The sequence below is a fragment of the Psittacula echo genome (assembly GCF_963264785.1).
Source record: "Psittacula echo genome assembly, chromosome: 3".
Taxonomy (NCBI): Eukaryota; Metazoa; Chordata; class Aves; order Psittaciformes; family Psittacidae; genus Psittacula; species Psittacula echo.
Window position 1 is genome coordinate 104,500,435 of NC_137736.1, and position 19,891 is coordinate 104,520,325.

The 19,891-nt window shown below is 40.0% G+C and overlaps 1 protein-coding gene across 3 annotated transcripts in view; it reads left to right on the forward strand.

Moving 5' to 3' along the window:
* Positions 1 to 19,891, forward strand: part of STARD13 (StAR related lipid transfer domain containing 13) — a gene marked incomplete at both ends in the record, with an annotated part of 256,349 nt that overhangs the window by 26,930 nt on the left and 209,528 nt on the right. For 2 of the 3 annotated variants that reach the window (XM_080612400.1, XM_080612401.1), the window contains 2 exons: positions 3,471 to 3,617; positions 8,053 to 8,187. In XM_080612400.1, the coding sequence (XP_080468526.1) occupies positions 3,471 to 3,617; positions 8,053 to 8,187 (282 nt within the window). Of the gene's footprint in view, positions 1 to 3,470; positions 3,618 to 8,052; positions 8,188 to 19,891 lie in introns of those variants that run through there. The other variant, XM_080612404.1, reaches the window with a different exon arrangement.

Sequence of the window (19,891 nt, forward strand, 5' to 3'; positions counted from 1 at the left end):
ATACTCAGCACTTCTGAGCGCTTTGATAGTGTCCAACTGAGATACTAGGGCTGAACACTGGGGAGCTGTGTTCTTCATGAATGGATTAGGCACAATTTATTCACTGATTCGAAGTCCTGCTGTGCAGGCTGTATATTTTTGAATGTAAGTAGCATCATGTTTTTGCTGTTCAGCGGGAATTTCAGGCAGCCTTTGAAATACAGAGCCAATCAGCATTTGTTCTGAATAGTGCTTTTGTGCCAAATTTCCAGTTAGTGAATGGCATTTGTTAACTAGACCCATTTGGCTTTATCTTGAAGGATGATGAAAACCCATCTTTTTCCTCATTCCCTTAACAGATACAATATGGAGTTTTACTGAATAAAAAAAGACAGAACTGAATGGAGAAAGCTGCAAGAGTAAGGGGAAACTCCTCAGAACTTGTATTTTTAAGAAATGACTGTAGTTTTGAGTTCTGTTACAGTAAAATAAGAAATCTATAAAAATAAGGGGGTTTGGCTCCTAGAGATGTATTGCAAAGTATTAGTGAATGCTGGAAGTAGTGAATTCCAGTGGGTGCATATTTGTTAGGATGAAGGCAAAGTGTGCTGGTTCTTTTTTATTGTAACACAATATCATGTGTATTGTTACATGTATTTGGAGTATCTTAGAAATATTTCGATGCCTTTATTAAAGTTTTCATGAATTTTCATCTTTTTATTTTCTATGAAAAATGCTAAATTAGCGACAATTCTCCAGCCCCCCCAAATACTCCTTTCCATTTTGGGACAGACAGTAGACTGTTTGTACTTGTGTAACTCACTCCTACTTTTTATTGAACTCAAAAATCCAGACTTCGATGTTTGTCACCTGGCAGGTGGCAACAGATTTTTGCACAGTTCACAGTAATCAAATACATTTTGCTCGCAGCCCAGAAAGCCAACCGTATCCTGGGCTGCATCAAGAGGACCGTGACCAGCAGGTCAAAGGAGGTGATCCTGCCCCTCTACTCTGCTCTCGTGAGACCTCACTTGGAGTATTGTGTGCAGTTCTGGTGTCCTCAACATAAAAAGAACATGGAATTGTTGGAACAAGGCCAGAGGAGGGCCATGAGGATGATCAGGGGACTGGAGCACCTCCCATATGAAGAGAGGCTGAGAAAGTTGGGGCTGTTCAGCCTGGAGAAGAGAAGGCTGCATGGAGACCTCATAGCAGCCTTCCAGTATCTGAAGGGGGCCTACAAGGATGCTGGGAAGGACTCTTCATTAGGGACTGTAGTGGTAGGACAAGGGGTAATGGGTTCAAACTTAAACAGGGGAAGTTCAGGTTAAACATAGGGAAGAAGTTCTTTACTGTGAGGGTGGTGAGGCACTGGAACAGGTTGCCCAAAGAAGTGGTAAATGCTCTGGCAGTGTTCAAGGCCAGGCTAAACAGAGCGTTGGGTGACGTGGGGAGGGGCTCTTCATTAGGGACTGTAGTGATAGGACAATGTGTAACGGATTGAAACTAAAACAGGCGAAGTTTGGATTTGGTATAAGGAAGAAATTCTTTACTGAGAGGGTGGTGAGGCACTGGAATGGGTTGACCAGGGAAGTGGTCAATGCTCCATCCCTGGCGGTGTTCAAAGCCAGGTTAGACAGAGCCTTGGGTGACATGGTTTAGTGTGAGGTGTCCCTGCCCATGGCAGGGGGGTTGAAACTTGATGATCTGAAGGTCCTTCCCAACCCAAACCATTCTGTGATTGTATGATTGTACTCATTTTCCTGTGCCGTTGCCTCATATTTGGTTACCACTGATAAGTAAGAAAGAATGTTCTTACAGGTCTTTTTTCTTAAATTGCAGTTTAACTGAGGTTAAACTTGAGGTTTCTTGAGCATTCTTCAGTACTGGGGAAATCAGTACATAAGGAAGCTTAAGTACAGGAAAATACACAATCTTTACTTTGTTTACAAATGAGTGTTGTTGGCGCTGGCTAAAACTCACAAAACTCGAAATGCAAAATTGCTGTGTGAGATCATCTCACTCAGAATGGGTTCAGCATGAAGAGTCATGATACTCACTTTCTGTGAACATCGTATATGTTAATTTTAAAATAGTTGGGAAGACAATGAGAAGCAAAGTATCTGTTTGAATAATTTTAATAGCTACAGATCTGGAATACAGCTTAGCACTTTTAACAGCATTTCAGGAATAATACTTAAAGGTTGTAAAAATTTTGGCAATTCCAAATAAAGATTTGGAGAACTAAGGATATGTAATTTTGTGTGCTTCAGAACAGCCTCTACAAAGGTAATACTAGCTCCTCTGAAGGGAATATATATATGACTTATTCTTACTGAGGGGAAGATGAGCAGTTCCATTAGTAATGATGTATGTCAGTGTAATACTGGAGTTGACTTCCTGGATTTTATTCCTAAAGCTTTTTTCTACAATAGTGAGCAAATTATGGTTATCTCTCTGTCCCTCTTGCAAAACTCTCATGAGGAAACAAATCACCATAAATATTTATCAGGTAGGAATAATAACAATATTAATCTTGTTCTCCTAGGTATTGTGTAGTGTTGGTATGATGCTGTTAGGATTTTGTCAGGATGGCAATGCAGTCTTACTGTTTGTATGCTCAGTCTGTGAAATTGCTTGCTATGAAATTATCTTCTGTGCAAAGATACGTATTGTTTGTGAAAGTAAGGAAGATGAAAGAACTGAAGTAGCTTCAGGACAGAGACTAATCTAGGGAGCAGTAGCTGCCTGTGATGACAGGGAGGTCAGTGCGGCTGTATTTTTCTTGTGAATCATCAGAAGTAATTGAATAAGGAACATGAGGCATAATGCAGCAGCACGCACAGGGACTGCCATGCAAAGATGCTTAGGGGAAAATGACTTTGAGGAAACTAAGAAACAAGAAAAGTATTTTTGGCAGTTACACTACAATGGATTAATATTTTCTGTATACAGTGAAGCAGTTCAGGTAAAAGGGGAACATGCATCCATGAAAACAGGAAGTGTTTGAGACCAATGAAGTGTTCCCATTTTGTGGGCAGAAGAACGCTGTAAGACTTGACCAAGTCAGGAATTATGATAAGGAATAGAATGCAGTGCACATGATGACCTTCAGTGTTCTGATTGACGACAAGCAATCAGTGGAGAGATTCTAAAATAGAAGTGGCTTAAGGAAGAGACATTAGTTACTTTGGTTTTGGTCTTGGTTGTGCTTACCTTGAGCTGGCAGTGGTTCACTCAAGATGAAGTGTTAGAAAGCCATTCAGATATACAGAAGCAAAGTGTGATCATTTGAGTATGAAGAACAGCTATGAATATGTGTCATCAGCATTGGAGTGATAATTGAAGCTTTCTACATGGAGAAAAGTTACTCAAGGACAGGTTAAAAACTGGTCAGCTTTTTTCCTTGAGGGCTAGAAATAAAATGAGCACCTTTAAGTTATGAAAAGCTTTAATGCTTTAAGACTTCACATATGTTCAATTTCTTTTAGACCCAACCAGAAAAAGGATCTGAATGGCCAGACTCTATGTCATGTCTTATGAAGAAACTGGAACAGTTAAACTTAGATATTGAAGAAGCACTGAGTGCTAGCTCTTCTCCCTCCAGTACTCCTTCTACCAAAAGGCACAAGCAACTGGTAAGAATGTGTGTGTCTTATGATACATTTTATAATGTTAAGTTATCAGAAGCCATGGTTTACAGATCTGGTTGTGTTTCGAAATAGTTTGAGGAGCTCAAGTTCAAGGGTGAAATTAGTTTTCTCTCATTAATAACAAGGTATCTAATTTCATTAGACATCTAAAGGCCAAATAACCAGAAATGTCATAAGATGAAGTTTTCTGTCAATATGGCTTAAAATCATTAAGCCCCTTTTTTGGTTGATTTGATAGTTTTTCAGGATAGAATATTGTTCATTTAAAGTTTCAATGCTAGCCTATTTATACTTGTTATATTTATTTAAAGACATAACAGCAGGAGAGACACTGTCTTCATTAAAAGTTCAGCTTACGTTTTTGTTTATCTGAATGTTGGATTTAGAGCATTCCTTCAGTTGAGAATATTTTGTGATGGCAGGTGTCATCAGGTGATAACACACAGTTTCCTAAGCATTTATTTTGAGGGTAATTGTGATTAAGAAGCAGTGGTATTATTTTAGTAATTTTTGAAGAGCAGGTTTTTGTATAGAAGCAAGTAACTGGAGAGAGAACAGTGTGAGGAGTAGGAGTGTTCTCTGCTTTAGGCTATGATTCAAGTCAGTTCTTAAGATAGTGTTGTTTGGATTTGCAGCCTGAATGTTAATTTTGGCTTGAAATTTCCTGGACGGTGAGCTTGTTTGAATGCTTTTGCTCTCGCTGCTGTTTCAATGCTGCTTCATTTTGTAAAAGTAAACTCTTTAAGTAAATGTCTGTGTGCATTACAGCATAAGTGTTCATTTTTCCCAAGGTGGGATATTCAGAAACTTGCATCTAGATGTTTTGCTTTTCAGTATGCATTTTCACATTCTACAGAGTGGCTGTGACTTTTTGTCATTTCTTCATTATGGTACATGTTAGCAAGTCAGAACCAGCTCTGGCCACCTGAATTGATCTCATCACTGACTTGTCTATTAGTGGACAGTGTTCTGTCTTCTTGTAGGAGACTGCTCAATGTCTTTTGTCATAGTACAGTGACAGTATAGTCTGCTTTCCTACTTGAAGGTAAAATCCAAGCCATCAGAGTTTAAACGCTTCCCATTGTGAGGCAGTCTGCTTTTGGTAACCAGTGATCCAAACGCTTATGATTTTATGGCTGTGCCTATTCTCTACTAAGACAAAAGTTATGGTTTGTCTAGGCATCATTCTGTTTCCATGATGACTTGAACATCACAGGGCATTTGACTTCATTATTGGAGCATTCGATGAAGAGCATGTAACATGTGGACAGCAGAAAAATCGAAATAGACAATGTTTTCAAATGCATATGTATTTGGTACATATGAACAACATCATCAGATGTGGTTGCATAGAGAATGCCAGCACCAGCATCCCAGATGCTTGCACCTGTCTTACTGAAGCCTACTGGCAAGACATTTTCTCAGTGCAAAGGCCAGGACTTTAGATGCAGCCCTCTTGCTGGGACATACCCCTATCAGAAGCCTATGCTAGTGATACAGAGCTGGTCATCCTTACTATGGTGATAAAACCTACCTTCAAGCCAGTCTCACTGATTTCCCTTACCAATAATTGCATCTGTTCGGATCAGTCCAAAAATATTTCAGAATGCTTCTAACATCAATGCCAGAATTACCATTTCCTTTACTTGAGCAGTTACAGTCCTTTTTATCAGGCCACATCTTCCCGCTCTAAAGCAGGAGAGTTTGCTTTATTTTAATTGCCTATGAACAGGCAAATATGAATCAGCCACATTCTCATTGTGGCCTTATTTGGCAGACTCGAAATGTCTTTTAAACCTCTAAGAGCAGATACCACTACAGAAGCTGGGGAAGTCATTTGACATAAAGGTCTCAACAAGATCAGCATAAGGAAAGAGTCAGGGACAATCTGTTGTGGAACTGATGATGAGACACTGTTTGCTATCTCCTGCAAAGGTATTTGTAGGACAGGGGAATCATCTGCCCTAATTTAAACATTTAAGAATAATTTGCCTCAAAAAAAGATTGACCTTAGTCTTCTTGTATAGTCAAAGAAGAGAAATACATCCTTGTAAATTCCTCTGTGAATTTACTGTGAAGAAACAGATTTTGCAAATCTTAAAATGACAGTTGCAGTGGGAAAAAATGAACAAATTCTTGTTTTCATACAAGTTGTATGAGTAATGTGTCTTCTGTTAATTCATCCATTTGGTCTATATTTCTTGTTATAGCTTGTAATTTTTTCCACATATATCAAGTATTTTATTCTTGTCACTCATAATGAAACTCGAATAGGAGGAAGACCTTTCTTAGACATATGTTTACTAGTAACTGTAAATTTGGCTTCTCTAAAATGATGAACCACTTACGGGTTCTTAATATGTTTTTATTCTACTTTGATTATATAAACTTGGAACTGATGCAAGAAATTGTAATTTAAAAGAATTTTGGGTGAAGTCCTCATAGGTGCAAAGCCAACTTTTAGGCCCGAGGTCTCTGAAGTGTAAGTGGCAACATGTTTGTTGGAGCTGTTGCTCTGAAAACTTGTCTCTTAAGGGTGTAGGCAATTTGTAGCAGATGGCAAAGTATTTATTGCTTATGGCAAATGCTGTGTCTCAGAAATACATTTTGTAATATATTTCTAGGTTGAGCGAGTTGATTTTCTACTGAAGTATTTTTCATCTGATCTTTCATCTGGAAGTAACTCTGGTATTTTTTTATTATTTCAGTTTTTCTGTTGTGAAGGTGTCTGTTGTTAATAGTATTATATTGAACAGAAATTTCACGGGAAGATGACCAAATATTTGCTAATGAAAATAGACTGGGTGAATAAATGTTATGGAACTAATTGGGTGGGAGTAGGGGGTCTTGCAGTATTTTGGTGAATAAATTTAAGGTGTTCTCTAAAAAGTAGTAACTTAAATGAATGGTGGGAGGTGGCCTGTCTTTACATCTGTATAAACTGCAAGTCACAGCCAGTCAGTTTTTTACTGGGAAATAGCATGGGGCAGTAGCACTGGCTGATCCAGAAAAGATATTAAAAACAGCCACCTGTCATCAAATTATTTTCTGAAACATTCTGTCACCAACGCTATCAATACATGATTTAAGAACAAAAAGCTGGGCTATCTGAATGTACTAACAACAAAACTGCTGGCTTGGGAAAACTGCGATTAACAGTGCTGCTCCTTTGAAACATGTACCTTTCCTATGAAAAAAAGTCTTTCATAGCAATATAGAAGGAGGTACTTTGTAAATGACACAATAGAGATAAGCCTCTCTTACTGTAAACAGTGTGTTTCCATGTTGTTTAGTGTGTCTGCTTCATTGACATTTGATGTCAAGTGCTCAGTTTCAGTACAGAAAAAACAGCAGATATAAAGAGTAAGAATCATATTTTTTGGTTTTATTATTTATCATTCATGGATGAATGATGACAGAAAAATTGATTATAATTACCCCATTTTATATCAGATATGATTTTCATTGAACAAAACTTCTTTAACTTACACATTCTTTTAATTCTTTGTTAGTAGTATATTATCTTCAGACTGGTTTGGGCCACATGCTGATTCTTTTGTCAGCTTTTCAAAGCCTCCTACTTTTACATCCCTAAAAACTAGGCAGTTGCTGTTAAAGACCAGCAGCAAATTCATCCTCTTGTGAAGGGGGAGCAGCCAGAAAATGGGCTGATTTTCACTAACTGTACCCAACAGCTTGGGACTGCTCTGCAGTGTACCTATGATCCTGATTCCCTGATTGTTCCCAGCATGGATCCTGCTGGATTGTAGCATGGGATGATCCTTGCTTGTACACCTTATTATTCTTTTGAGGCAAACCATGATATGTAGTGGAATGTTGTGCAGTTGGTCTCTTCCTGGCATTCGGTACCCATCAGTATGGTTGGGTACATGTGGGCCCAGAGTTAGGGTGTGCATCTTTTAAAAAAAATAGTGCAGGAGTGGAGCAATTAAGTGAGATCTTGCCAGGTTTGGGGAGCAAAGAAAAGTGGGTTTGGAAAGTTCTAAGTCTGTAATTTGAAAATGGGGATTTGCTGGGTCTCTGGTTTAATTATAAAGATGAACCTGGAATAAAGTGAAAAGATAGTTTTAAACAATTTGCATAAAACAATTCCAATTTCTAAGGAAGAAGTGATTCAGTTCCTTCATATTTAGGAAAGGGTACCACTATTTATTAATTCTCCAGTGGTGTATCCTAGCTGTTAAGGAAACCATATGATATCTTGACGTATAACTTAGCAAAATGTAAAAATTATGTGGCAGGTGGTTTTAAGAAAAAAAGATCGGGACCAAGTGTTTACATTACATCAGAGAAAAAGAAGCTTTAAAAAGATAAAATTCCAATGTTTTTGTCTTGCAGTTCACATTGAAAATATTTATGACTTACCTTTATTTACAAGGGTTTTAAAATTCTCTTACAGTGCCCTGTTCAAGTGGAGACAGGCTTTTATGGAGATCATCAAGGAAAGGGATCTTGGAAAAATAGAAGAGCAGACTACCAGGAACTAGACTGTTTGCCTTACCCAGTGTCAGCTGGAGCACGACCTAAAACTGATGTAAGTAGCTACAGCATATTTACGACTCTCTGACTCTCAGGTTCAGTAATCTCAAAATTTACTATAGATCATTAAAATTGTCCTTGTGTTTCTTCAAAGTAATTTGTTTTACAAATCTTGCAGTACATGGAGTAGTTTGGTTTGCGAAACAGGTACAAGTAAAAGGTAAGTCAGTCTTGAGTTAATTAGACTCCAGGGCTGTGGGATTCGTGTAATTTTAGACAACGCTAGTGAAGACTTTTACAGCTGAACTAGGTATTTGGATTGCCTTCATAGTCAATGGAAAGAAACAGGCACTTCCAAAGAGTAATTAGTCTCATCTGGAGGTACATGTGATGGATTACAGGCATCAGAGCCACTCCTTCATCTTTTTCTTCAATGCTTGTTTTAGAATTAGTCTCTTAGAATTTTTAATTTGGCTGTTGGTTATGCCCAATTCAGGGTGGATTCCACTTAGCGTTCTCTATAAGCAGAAATGTTCAGCTCCAGAGGTTTAGTTAAGCCTATTTCTAACCAATAATAGCTGTATTTCTTTGAGAAGGTTTGGGGTTTTTTTTTCTTCACAAAGTGAAAAGCTGTAGTTTGCACTTGAAGTCTGCTAAAATCTATCAGAGGATTTTCTCAAAAGGCTTCAATTCACTTTCTTGATAGCTACACGTAAGTTATTTTAGGATAAATGTCTTGGCTCCAAAATGCAGATGGGTTTTGCCTCCCGGTTTTAAATTACTTGGGTGCCAGCAGTGTCCATGGTTATCATAGAATATAAACATGGCTGCACTGAATTGAATCAAAGGTATGTACAGTCCACTGTCCTTTCTTTGGCAGTGGCCAACATAATATGCTCAGGGAAGAAGTGTAAGAACAGGATAAGCAGACAGTAAACTATCTCAGCTTCCCATGAAGTATTTACTGTGCAGACACATTGAAGCCAGACACTATATTGCAGTTTTGTGATTAATAGCTCCCAGGGGTCTTTTTTACCACTAGTTGTATATTTTGTACTCATTTGTTGTTCTGATCTTCAAAGCATCTTGTAGCAGTGAGTTCCAAAGTTTTAATTGTGGAGTATGTGAAAAGCTACCTACTTCTTCTTGTAAATCTTGCTGGATTATTAATTTGGCTGTAATTCTTGCACTGTGAAAAACTGAATCTTGTAGGAACTAGTGAATATCTGAATCTGTTTTGGTTTTTGGGGGGGATTGGTTTTTTGTTTGTTTGGGGTTTGTTAGTATGTTTGACTGTATTTATTTTAAAAGAAACAACCAATTATTCCTAACTTTTTTCTTTTCCACTTTTAGCAATTAAAAGACACTTTTATTGCTTGACATCTTTTCTGTTGTTCCTCCTTGACACCATAGTTGGAGTCTGATAGATAACTTCATCAGAAGCTTTTCGAAATGGAAGTACATTGTGTCAGCCAAATCATCCATACCTGCATGATCATTCAAAGAACTAAACCTCCAAAAGCCACATTTACATTTCTCTGTTAGCCTGTGTTACTCTCCATGTGTTTATTCTGTTCTTAAGCACACTCAGTGGTATTTTTCTGCCATGTGTATCAGTCCTACTAGCATCTCTTCCACAAATAGCTTCAGAGCCATTTTCAGATATTGGGATCACATATGCCACCCTCCATTACTCCAATCCCAAAGCCAATAGGTATTAGCAATAACTACACATGAAGTCAACAGCTTAGCAGTTTTCTTTCTCCTGATAAGGTGCTTATTTCAAGTTATCTACACAATTCTGATGAAAGCAGAATCTGTTATATTAAAGGTATCTCTAAAACTGTTGTAATGTTCATCTACCAGAGAATGATATGCTAGCCATCATACAAATTCTGAATTTCATTAAATGAGCCTATTCCTGTTCACTGAAATTTGAAGGTGAGCTCCACTGGCTTCCTAATTGAAAACATTGTTGTCTTTCCAGTAGCTATTTCCTTTCCTTAGAAAATAAGTTTGCTCTTTTCCATTTCTGCAAAAGCACAAAAATTTGTTCTGATTCATTGCTTGCTCTAGTTGGAATAGATAGTAGAATTCACTAAGAAGATATTAGCCAACTTTATTTGTTTTTTACCTCGGCCAAATGTTCAGGCATGTGCAATTATCCTTGCTTAACTGCATTCCCACTAATACTATGTAAATATTTCTGAAGTGATGTTGCAGAATTACTGTTGTTTGGCTAGAAGTGTGTGGGAGAGAAGGCAGAGAAAGTAAGGGGGGTGTGTGTGTATTTTCTGAAATTTATATTTCTCTTTTTGCTGAAATTCAGGAAGTGCTAGTACAATAAATAGCAGTTCCATGAATCTTCACCAGTACAGTCCATGCATTGCAGCAAATGTTTTTGTAGTTGTGTAGCAACAGCAGTGTTAATGCAGAAAGTACTACTGTTGTTTAGGCCATCATCTAGTCTAGCAACCTACTGGAGGCACAGAATTACTTTAGAAATTAAAGGGCTTTAAATTAGGGAGAAATGTTAAAACTGGGTGTTCACAAATTTCATTCAGGAAAGCAGATCATTTTACTTCCTTCAAAGTGCTGCTTTTGGTGCGTGTGCTGTATTTCAGGCAAATACAAATAATGTCATGTCTGTCTCCAGGCATGCAGCCTGCGTGGGTCTGTCATGCCTCTCCTGTACCCGAATTTTCACTGCTTATTCTTTAAGATACATACTTTTACATATATATATATATATATATATATATTTTTTTTTTAAGGGCATGCCAAAATTACTTTTATAACAGTAAAGGGGATGGATCCAAATGACAAAAGGCCTAATTCCTTCTGTGTCACATTCAGGTTGCATATGTTAAAGTCCCATGATCCATAGTGGTATAATACATAACTTGGGAGATGAATCAGACCCATTGTACTTTGATGAGCTCATTTTAATTCTGATTTTTTATGAGGTCAAAAAGAACTTAATCTGTCTCCACTCACCAGGAGCTCATATACCCAGGCATTTAGAGAACCAAATACTCCATAACTTACTGAGATTATCGAATACAGTGGAGAAGACCAATGTTAGAAATAGCAGGGATGCTGTAATTCAGGAATAGTATGCAGAAAATTATGCAGGACACAGTTGTTCAATTCTCAGTACAAGACAGTGATGTTAGCTGCACAGTTTCATGGATACCAACTAGGCTGATGCCTTAGAAGGTACAATGAAGGTTTCTTTGGAAAACTTGTCACAGGAGGTATTCTGTTTATATGTTTTTAAAAGATAACTCATTACGACATATTGCTAGAATAATAGTGAAAATCATGGGTTTATGGCAATGATATGTCATGTCTCTCTTCATCTCCCCTAAAAAGTTGCTTTGCTAAAACATTATTTCTGGGGTACTAAAGGAAATGTGTAGCTTAGGTAGGGAATTCAGGTGCCTGAGACAAACAGCAAACTTTCCCCTGACAAATGCTGGCATCTTAAGTCTGTGTCTACATTACAGAGATTCCATTAATGGAAAGACAAAAGCACTTAGCAGCAAGATCTGTCTCACCGTGAAGTAGTTGCCTGAATGTAGGTTACCTAGTTGAAGTGCTTTGTGCTCCCAAAGTGCTGATGTTGGTTGGTTGGATATTTGAAGTAGTGACTGGCTGAGGTGTAGGTGGTTAGAGCTGGTGAGCTAAATCCCTCCCATGGCATTTAAGTTACAATCTGGCATTTGATAGGCAGTGCACTGAGCAGAGGAAACTTTGAGACCCTGATGGTTTAACTTACGAGTCCAATACCAGGTGGTATAAAAACACCATCAGCAAATATCCTCTAGCTTTTGTGGGTAACACAGTACCATCTGCAGTATGATGTGGATCCATAAGGAAATAAAACTTCATATATTGGTAACAAGGTAGACTTTTTCCTTTATTTGTGGTAAATCTGCTTTTACATTTTTAATTACAGTTGATGAGCATAGTTTTGATTTCTCATGCTTTAGTTTCACAAATAGCTGAAGTATATTAAACTGGCAGGGCTAAAATTAATCATTTTATAGGTTTGGGGCTTGTTTTAACCTGGATTCTCAGTCTGTTTCACTGATTGGTCTGTAGCATGGGGAACAAACAAGAGGAATTAGAGATGTGTGCACGTCTACAGGGGTATGATATAATAGGCATCACAGAAACATGATGGGATGGCTCCTACGACTGGAGTGTTGGAATGGAAGGTTACAGGCTCTTTAGAAAAGACAGGCCTGGCAGACGGGGAGAGGGAGTTGTTATTTATGTTAGGGATAGGCTGGAGAGTATGGAACTCTGCCTGGGAATGGGTGAGCAGTCAACAGAGAGTTTGTGGGTCAGGGTTAAAGGGAGAACAGCGATGGGGGACATTATTGTGGGGATCTGTTACAGACCGCCTGATCAAGAGGAATATGTGGATGAAATGCTCTATAGACAGATAGGAACAGCCTCACGCTCGCAGGCCCTTGTTCTCATGGGAGACTTCAACCACCCTGACATCTGTTGGAGGGATGATACAGCCCGGCACAAGCAATCCAGGAGGTTCCTCGATTGTGTGGAAGACAACTTCCTTCTGCAGGTAATAGAGGAGCCAACAAGGAGAGGTGCCATGCTTGGCCTTGTTCTCACCAACAGGGAAGGGCTCGTTGGAAATGTGACGCTCCAGGGCAGCGTTGGTTGCAGTGACCACGAGATGGTCGAATTCGAGATCCTTGGGACAGTGAGAAGAGCGTGCAGCAAGCTCACTGCCCTGGACTTCAAGAGAGCAGACTTTGGCCTCTTCAGGAACCTGCTTAATAAGGTTCCATGGGATACAGCCCTAGAGGGCAGGGGGGCCCAAGATTGTTGGTTGATATTCAAGGATCACCTGCTCCAAGCTCAGGAGTGTTGCATCCCAACTAGAAGGAAGTGCAGCAGGAGGGCCAGGAGACCTCCTTGGATGGATAAGGAGCTGCTGAGGAAAATTCAAAGGAAAAAAGAGGCTTATAGAAGGTGGAAGCAAGGACAGGTGGCCTGGGAAGAATACAGGGATGTTGTCCGGGAAGCTAGGGACCAGGTGAGGAAGGCTAAGGCCCAGTTAGAATTGAACTTGGCTAGGGATGTTAAGGATAACAGGAAGGGATTCTATAGGTACGTAGCGAATAAAAGACAGACTAGAGACAACATAGGCCCCCTCCGAAAGATATCGGGAGAACTGGCTACCCAGGATTTGGAGAAGGCTGAGGTTCTTAATGACTTCTTTGCCTCAGTCTTCACTGGCAAAGGCTCTGACCGCACCACCCAAGTGTTGGAAGGCAGACACAGGAACTGTGAGAATGAAGACCCTAGCCCCACTGTAGGAGAGGTTCTGGTTCGAGACCATCTTAAAAACCTGAACGTGCACAAGTCCATGGGACCTGACGAAATCCATCTGCGGGTCCTGAAGGAGCTGGCGAATGAAGTTGCTAAGCCACTGTCCATTATATTTGAAAAATCATGGCAGTCAGGTGAAGTTCCTGAGGACTGGAAAAAGGGAAATATAACCCCCATGGTCAAGAAGGGGAATTACAGACCAGTCAGTCTCACCTCTGTGCCAGGCAAACTCTTGGAGCAGATTCTCCTGGAAGGCATGCTAAGGCACATGAAAAACAAGGAGGTGGTTGGTGATAGCCAGCATGGCTTCACTAAAGGGAAATCCTGCCTGACCAATTTGGTGGCCTTCTATGATGGGGCTATGAAACTGATGGACAGGGGCAGAGCAGTTGATGTCATCTACCTGGACTTGTGCAAAGCCTTCGACACTGCCCCGCATTACATCCTTGTCTCTAAATTGGAGAGACATCAATTTGATGGGTGGACCACTCGGTGGGTAAAGAACTGGCTGGATGGCCGCACACAAAGAGCTATGGTCAATGTCTTGATGTCCGGCTGGAGACCGGTAACGAGTGGTGTCCCTCAGGGATCGGTGTTGGGACCGGTCTTGTTCAACATCTTTGTCGGTGACATGGACAGTGGGATTGAGTGCGCCCTCAGCAAGTTTGCCGATGACACCAAGCTGTGTCGTTCGGTTGATACGCCGGAGGGAAGGGATGCCATCCAGAGGGACCTCGACATGCTTGTGAGGTGGGCTGATGCCAACTTTATGAAGTTTAACCATGCCAAGTGCAAGGTCCTACACCTGGGTCGGAGCAATCCCAGGCACAGCTACAGGTTGAGCAGAGAAGAGATTGAGAGTAGCCCTGCAGAGAAGGGCTTGGGGGTGTTGGTCGAAGAGAAAATGAACATGAGCTGGCTTCAGTGTGCGCTCGCAGCCCAGAAAGCCAACCGTATCCTGGGCTGCATCAAGAGGAGTGTGTCCAGGCGGTCGAAGGAGGTGATCCTGCCCCTCTGCTCTGCTCTCGGGAGACCTCACTTGGAGTATTGTGTGCAGTTCTGGTGTCCTCAACATAAAAAGGACATGGAACTGTTGGAGCAAGTCCAGAGGAGGGCCACGAGGATGATCAGGGAAGTGGAGCACCTCCCGTATGAAGACAGGCTGAGAAAGTTGGGGCTGTTCAGCCTGGAGAAGAGAAGGCTGCTTGGAGACCTCATAGCAGCCTTCCAGTATCTGAAGGGGGCCTACAAGGATGCTGGGGAGGGACTATTCATCCGGGACTGTAGTGACAGGACGAGGGGTAACGGGCTGCATCAAAAGAAGTGTGACCAGCAGGTCGAAGGAGGTGGTCCTGCCCTTCTACTCTGCTCTTGTGAGACCTCACTTGGGGTATTGTGTACAGTCCTGGTGTCCTCAACATAAAAAGGATGCAGAGCTGTTTGAGCAAATCCAGAGGAGGGCCACGAGAATGATAAATGGGGCTGGAGCACCTCCTGTATGAAGACAGGCTGAGAAAGTTGGGGCTGTTCAGCCTGGAGAAGAGAAGGCTGCGTGGAGACCTCATAGCAGCCTTCCAGTATCTGAAGGGGACCTACAAGGATGCTGGGAAGGGACTCTTCATTAGGGACTGTAGTGACAGGACAAGGGATAATGGGTTAAAACTTAAACAGGGGAAGTTCAGATTGGATATAAGGAAGAAATTCTTTACTGTGAGGGTGGTGAGGCACTGGAATGGGTTGCCCAGGGAGGTTGTGAATGCTCCATCCTTGGCGGTGTTCAAAGCCAGGTTGGATGAGGCCTTGGGTGGCATGGTTTAGTGTGAGGTGTCCCTGCCCATGGCAGGGGGGTTGGAACTAGATGATCTGAAGGTCCTTTCCAACCCTAACTATTCTATGATTCTATGAATATGTGGGTTTGTGCGAAAGAGGATCCGAGTGGCTAGAGATGAGACAGGATGAATTGCGTCTTTCTGCATCAGTGCCAACTTCTGGTAGCTTAGACTGTTGGTGGAACTAAATTTTTTTTGTGCTAAGCCACTTGATTCAGAAAATGGGAAGCAAAGCACTGCCTTGTAACCCACATGACTGAAAGGTGTTTCTGATTCCTTTAAGAAGATTTTTTTTTTTTTTTTTTTACTGAAAAATGCTAGTTGATGCTATAAATAGTGTTTCAGAGTGTAGATCAGAGGTTCCAGAGATGTCTGAAATCTTCTGACATTGTTTAGAAATGTAATACTAATAATATCATAATCTATGACTATAGTAGTCATTATCTCTCTGTAGGCAGTGTGATGCTTGCCTGACCCTCTGACATTTTGTGAGGCCAGAGAATTTTAAAAATAAGAACTGCTAAAGGATAGAATTGTGTTCCTCATGCACTACTTGTTCAATATTGCTGCCCTTGGACAAGCTGGGATCAGAGATGATTCCATTACCGAGCATGTGTGACAAACCTTTTATCAGATAGCTGCCAACGTCCAGTGCAGAAAGAAGCTGTAATGTGGCGACACATAACAGTTTATATTTCTACCACGGACTATTTTGGAATTTGAGGATCTTATTTACAAACCTTAGGCTGATCCTTTATTTCTCCATGAAATACGTAAGCGCAGTCTCCATTTTACATCTGAGATTAGAAGATAAGTGTATATAACCTAGCTTGGAAATAAGTTTCACGTGCTCTTACTGCTGGATGCAGTCATGAATTTATTGGTTCATGGTGCAATTTACAGCAGCAGTTATGTCCATTTTCTAGTAAGGTGTGTTTCCCTAGGTGAAGATTAGACAGATCATGCTTTACTGTGACCTTGCCTCCCATTGATAAAGTTGATAGTAAAGCCACGAGAAGACTTGTGCAACCTCTGGGCAAAGATTTCTTACCTTGGAGATCTCTCTGCCTGTTCTGTTGTCATGCCACTTTGTATGACCCATGAAGAGCAAGAAGGTGAAGTAGTAAGCCTATACTTGAGTGACAGTGACATAACGTTCAATACTTCATTTTCTTGAAGAGATGGTATGCTTGGACACACAGTTATATGGCTTTGTTCGAGCTGAAGATTTCTCTCGATACTTTTTCTCTATACCTACAACTGTGTTTGTAAAAGAAGCATAGCTCATGCAGTAAGAGATGCAGAAATCCTTGTAGAAATCAGGTCCTCATTGACTTCATTAACGTCATACTGCTTGATTGCAGCATGGTCAAGAACAGAAGCTATACGCAATCTGTGTTTTTGCTACCAGACCATCCTTCCTCATAAAGAGTGCTATCTCCAATTGTTCCCATTCTTGCAAAAACAATTTTCAGACTGTGTCCTTTAGTCATGTGAATTGTTTTCCTATGTATCTTTAATGTTGATATTAACGATGTAAGCAAATTAGCTCTCTAAGTATAGATGCAGGTATCCTGCAACATCACCTTTGCAGATTTTTTTTCTTGCTTCCAGTACTTAATACAAGTACGCCACTGGGACAGAGACATGGTGAAATAGTCCGCTGAAGTGACCCACTCTGCTTCCAGCTGTACCCTCTTATGGTGGACTTTCTTGCATATGAGCAGGACAGCTGCCTTTCCGTTCTTCCCCTGCTCTGCCCATATCGTGAGGAGATTACTCTTCTTGACGAGGAGGACTCTATACTTGCAGGCATTTCTGAGACGATCAAGTGCTCCTGAAAGACAGAATCTCCCCTTTAAGATGAGCTAGTTTCTTGGTAGTAGAGGAATTCACTGTCCCAGGAAAAGCCTATACTAGCTCTAGCAAAAACCAGGCTAATAAGGAATAAAATTACTTTCTCCCTCCCTATTTTTAACAGCGAGAGCTATATATTCCGATATATATAACTAATACTCCAGGCTTTCCCATCCACTTTGTTTCCAGTGCGCCTGACAGCACTCTGGCCAAAGTCTCCCAGTAAGGAGAGGTTGCAAACGTAAGAGCCCAGTATAGCCCCTTCTCTTTTTCCTTTTGTCTTTATTCCCTCCTCCCATCAGCTTCTTCACATGAAGTTGTCTGTGAACCAAGTAGCACTGTGCTTACACTTCACACTGAAATCATGATACCATGATGAGTTCAGAGAACAGGGGAAGGAGAAACTCAGTATAAATTTTAGCTTTGCTCAGTATTAGTATTTTGTACATGAATGGGTAAACTTTGAAAGATTTCTGAAAGGAAAAGTAGCAGATTAAAATCTCATACATATTCTAAACAGTCCTAAATTCTGGGCATAAATTGTCAGTCTCCCCATCTTTGCTGATCAGTGGAACATCAGTGAAAGTGAATCAAGAAGATGTAAATATACCAAAACAGCAAACACTAAATCCATCTCACATAGTACATAGTACAGGACTGCTGCCAAAGACTGACGGTCTCCGGGGTTCAGCTCTGAGGGTGGCAGAAGGAGGCCCTGAATTACAAAAGGTTGGTGAATAATATACAGTTATTGTGTTTTTCGGAACTGGCTAATAACAAAATGTAACACAGTTTTGTCTGCACATTTTCATGTCTGAAATTACCATGAAGAAAGAAGTCACAAGGCCAATTGGTAGGCCACTGCCTTTTCATTTTAGAAATGGCATTTTGAGCTGTGGGTCCCTTTTAACAATGCTTAGAAATCTTAAACTGGAACCCAGCATTGCAGTGTTTCTGTATAATAGTAAGAAATGGTATAATTATTATGGAATGCTTGGGTTGGTCTTTTTTGAGGAAGGACAGGATTGTGGAAGGACAGGATTGTTACCTGTTAATGTTCTTGCTGCTTCTCCTTGGAATTTTGCTTTTGCATTTATCTGATTAGAATTAAAAAGGGATTATTTTGTTTGGATTTTGCTTAGTCTTTTGTATGTCTTCACTAGTACAAGAGCAGACCAGAGAAACCAAAGTCGTCCCAAAGACACACAGCCCAAAAAGTTTTCCACATGCACATCTATAGATCATCTCATTTATTCAAATCTACCACGTACCTTTTAAATTTTTCTCAGAGTATTTTAGGGAGGAGACTCCACCATCTTGCACCATAACTGTTCTGCATACAGATTGTTGGATAGCAAAGGGGTTCTTTTATTTTCTGGTAGTAGTGATCGTGAACTCCAAATGGACTGAAAAGCCCCTGTCTTTTTGACTAATGGGATTTTTGAAATGTTAGTGTCAATTCCAAGGAAATCAAATCTTATAGATCATTTTGATTCATTTAGGAGCAAATTGTGGTGTGTTTCAGAACTGACCAAAAGGTATTAGTTGAATAGTTTGATGAATTTCACAAATGTTCCTGAAGTGAAATACTTACTTTCTTTTTCATAATTATTTGCTCAATTCTGTTTCTTTCTGATAAAAATGTTGACATCAGCTGAAGATAATACTCCTAATGTAGCTATACAGCAACTAATATTACCTTGAACCGTTCCAGTTAAATCACTTAATCTAATTAAAATATTGATTTAATTTCAAATTACATTAATGGTATCCTTTTTACATAGTATTTTGCATCAGATTCAATATTTTAACTTAGTTTTCATAAGGTTTAATAGGAGGCAAGTGCCATGCTTTATGGGATTTTTTTTTTGTGGTTTTTGTTTGGTTTTTGGCTTTTGTGATTTTGGGAGTGTGGTGTGGGGTTTTTTTTGTTGTTGTTTTTAAATTCATTGAGTTACCTATGTAAGAAAGGAAAGCACTTCTCTCCCTATATTCATAAAATGGCTTTGAAAAATAATAGTATGTAATTATTTTTGGATGGATGTGGACAAGATAATTTATGTGCATTTTTTGCACACAATATAAAGTAAAATTGACGTTTCCAACTAATTTTGGAGTAAAGTTCATTTGACATAGTTCGAAAGGTGTATTAAGTTCAAATCTCTATTGGGAGGAGACTGGAATTAGTTATTTTTATTGCTCAGCATTACATGGCTATTTATGTAGTTCAATCTGATAATGTTTATGTTGTAAGTAAAGCTTTAAATGAGTGAGCGGCCACAGGAGCAGTTGGGAAATAGTGACCCACCTCTGCAAGGGCAGCCAGCAGGTCCACCAGGTATGACAATAGCAGCAGTGCGGCTGGGCTTGGTTGTGATTTCAGTAACACCCCATGATCAGGGACTGCCAGCAAAATCTATTGAGTGAGCACTTTTCTGAGCCAGCCCAGTCTCTGTCTCATAACAACTGTCCCAGTGAGATTTGCCATCTGAGTCCAGCTGTAGTGACGACATGAGAGCTGCAGAAAGGCATGGATTGATTAGTACATACATCCCAAATTCAGCCTATGTATGCTACTTGGCTTTTATAGATGTATTTATCATATGTAAATTGAAATATTAAGTGTTCTGTAATGACATTTGTTATGTTAATTTTCAGATCTTCTAGCTGAATTCTTTTGCAGAAACTGTAATGCAAGGTGCCAGT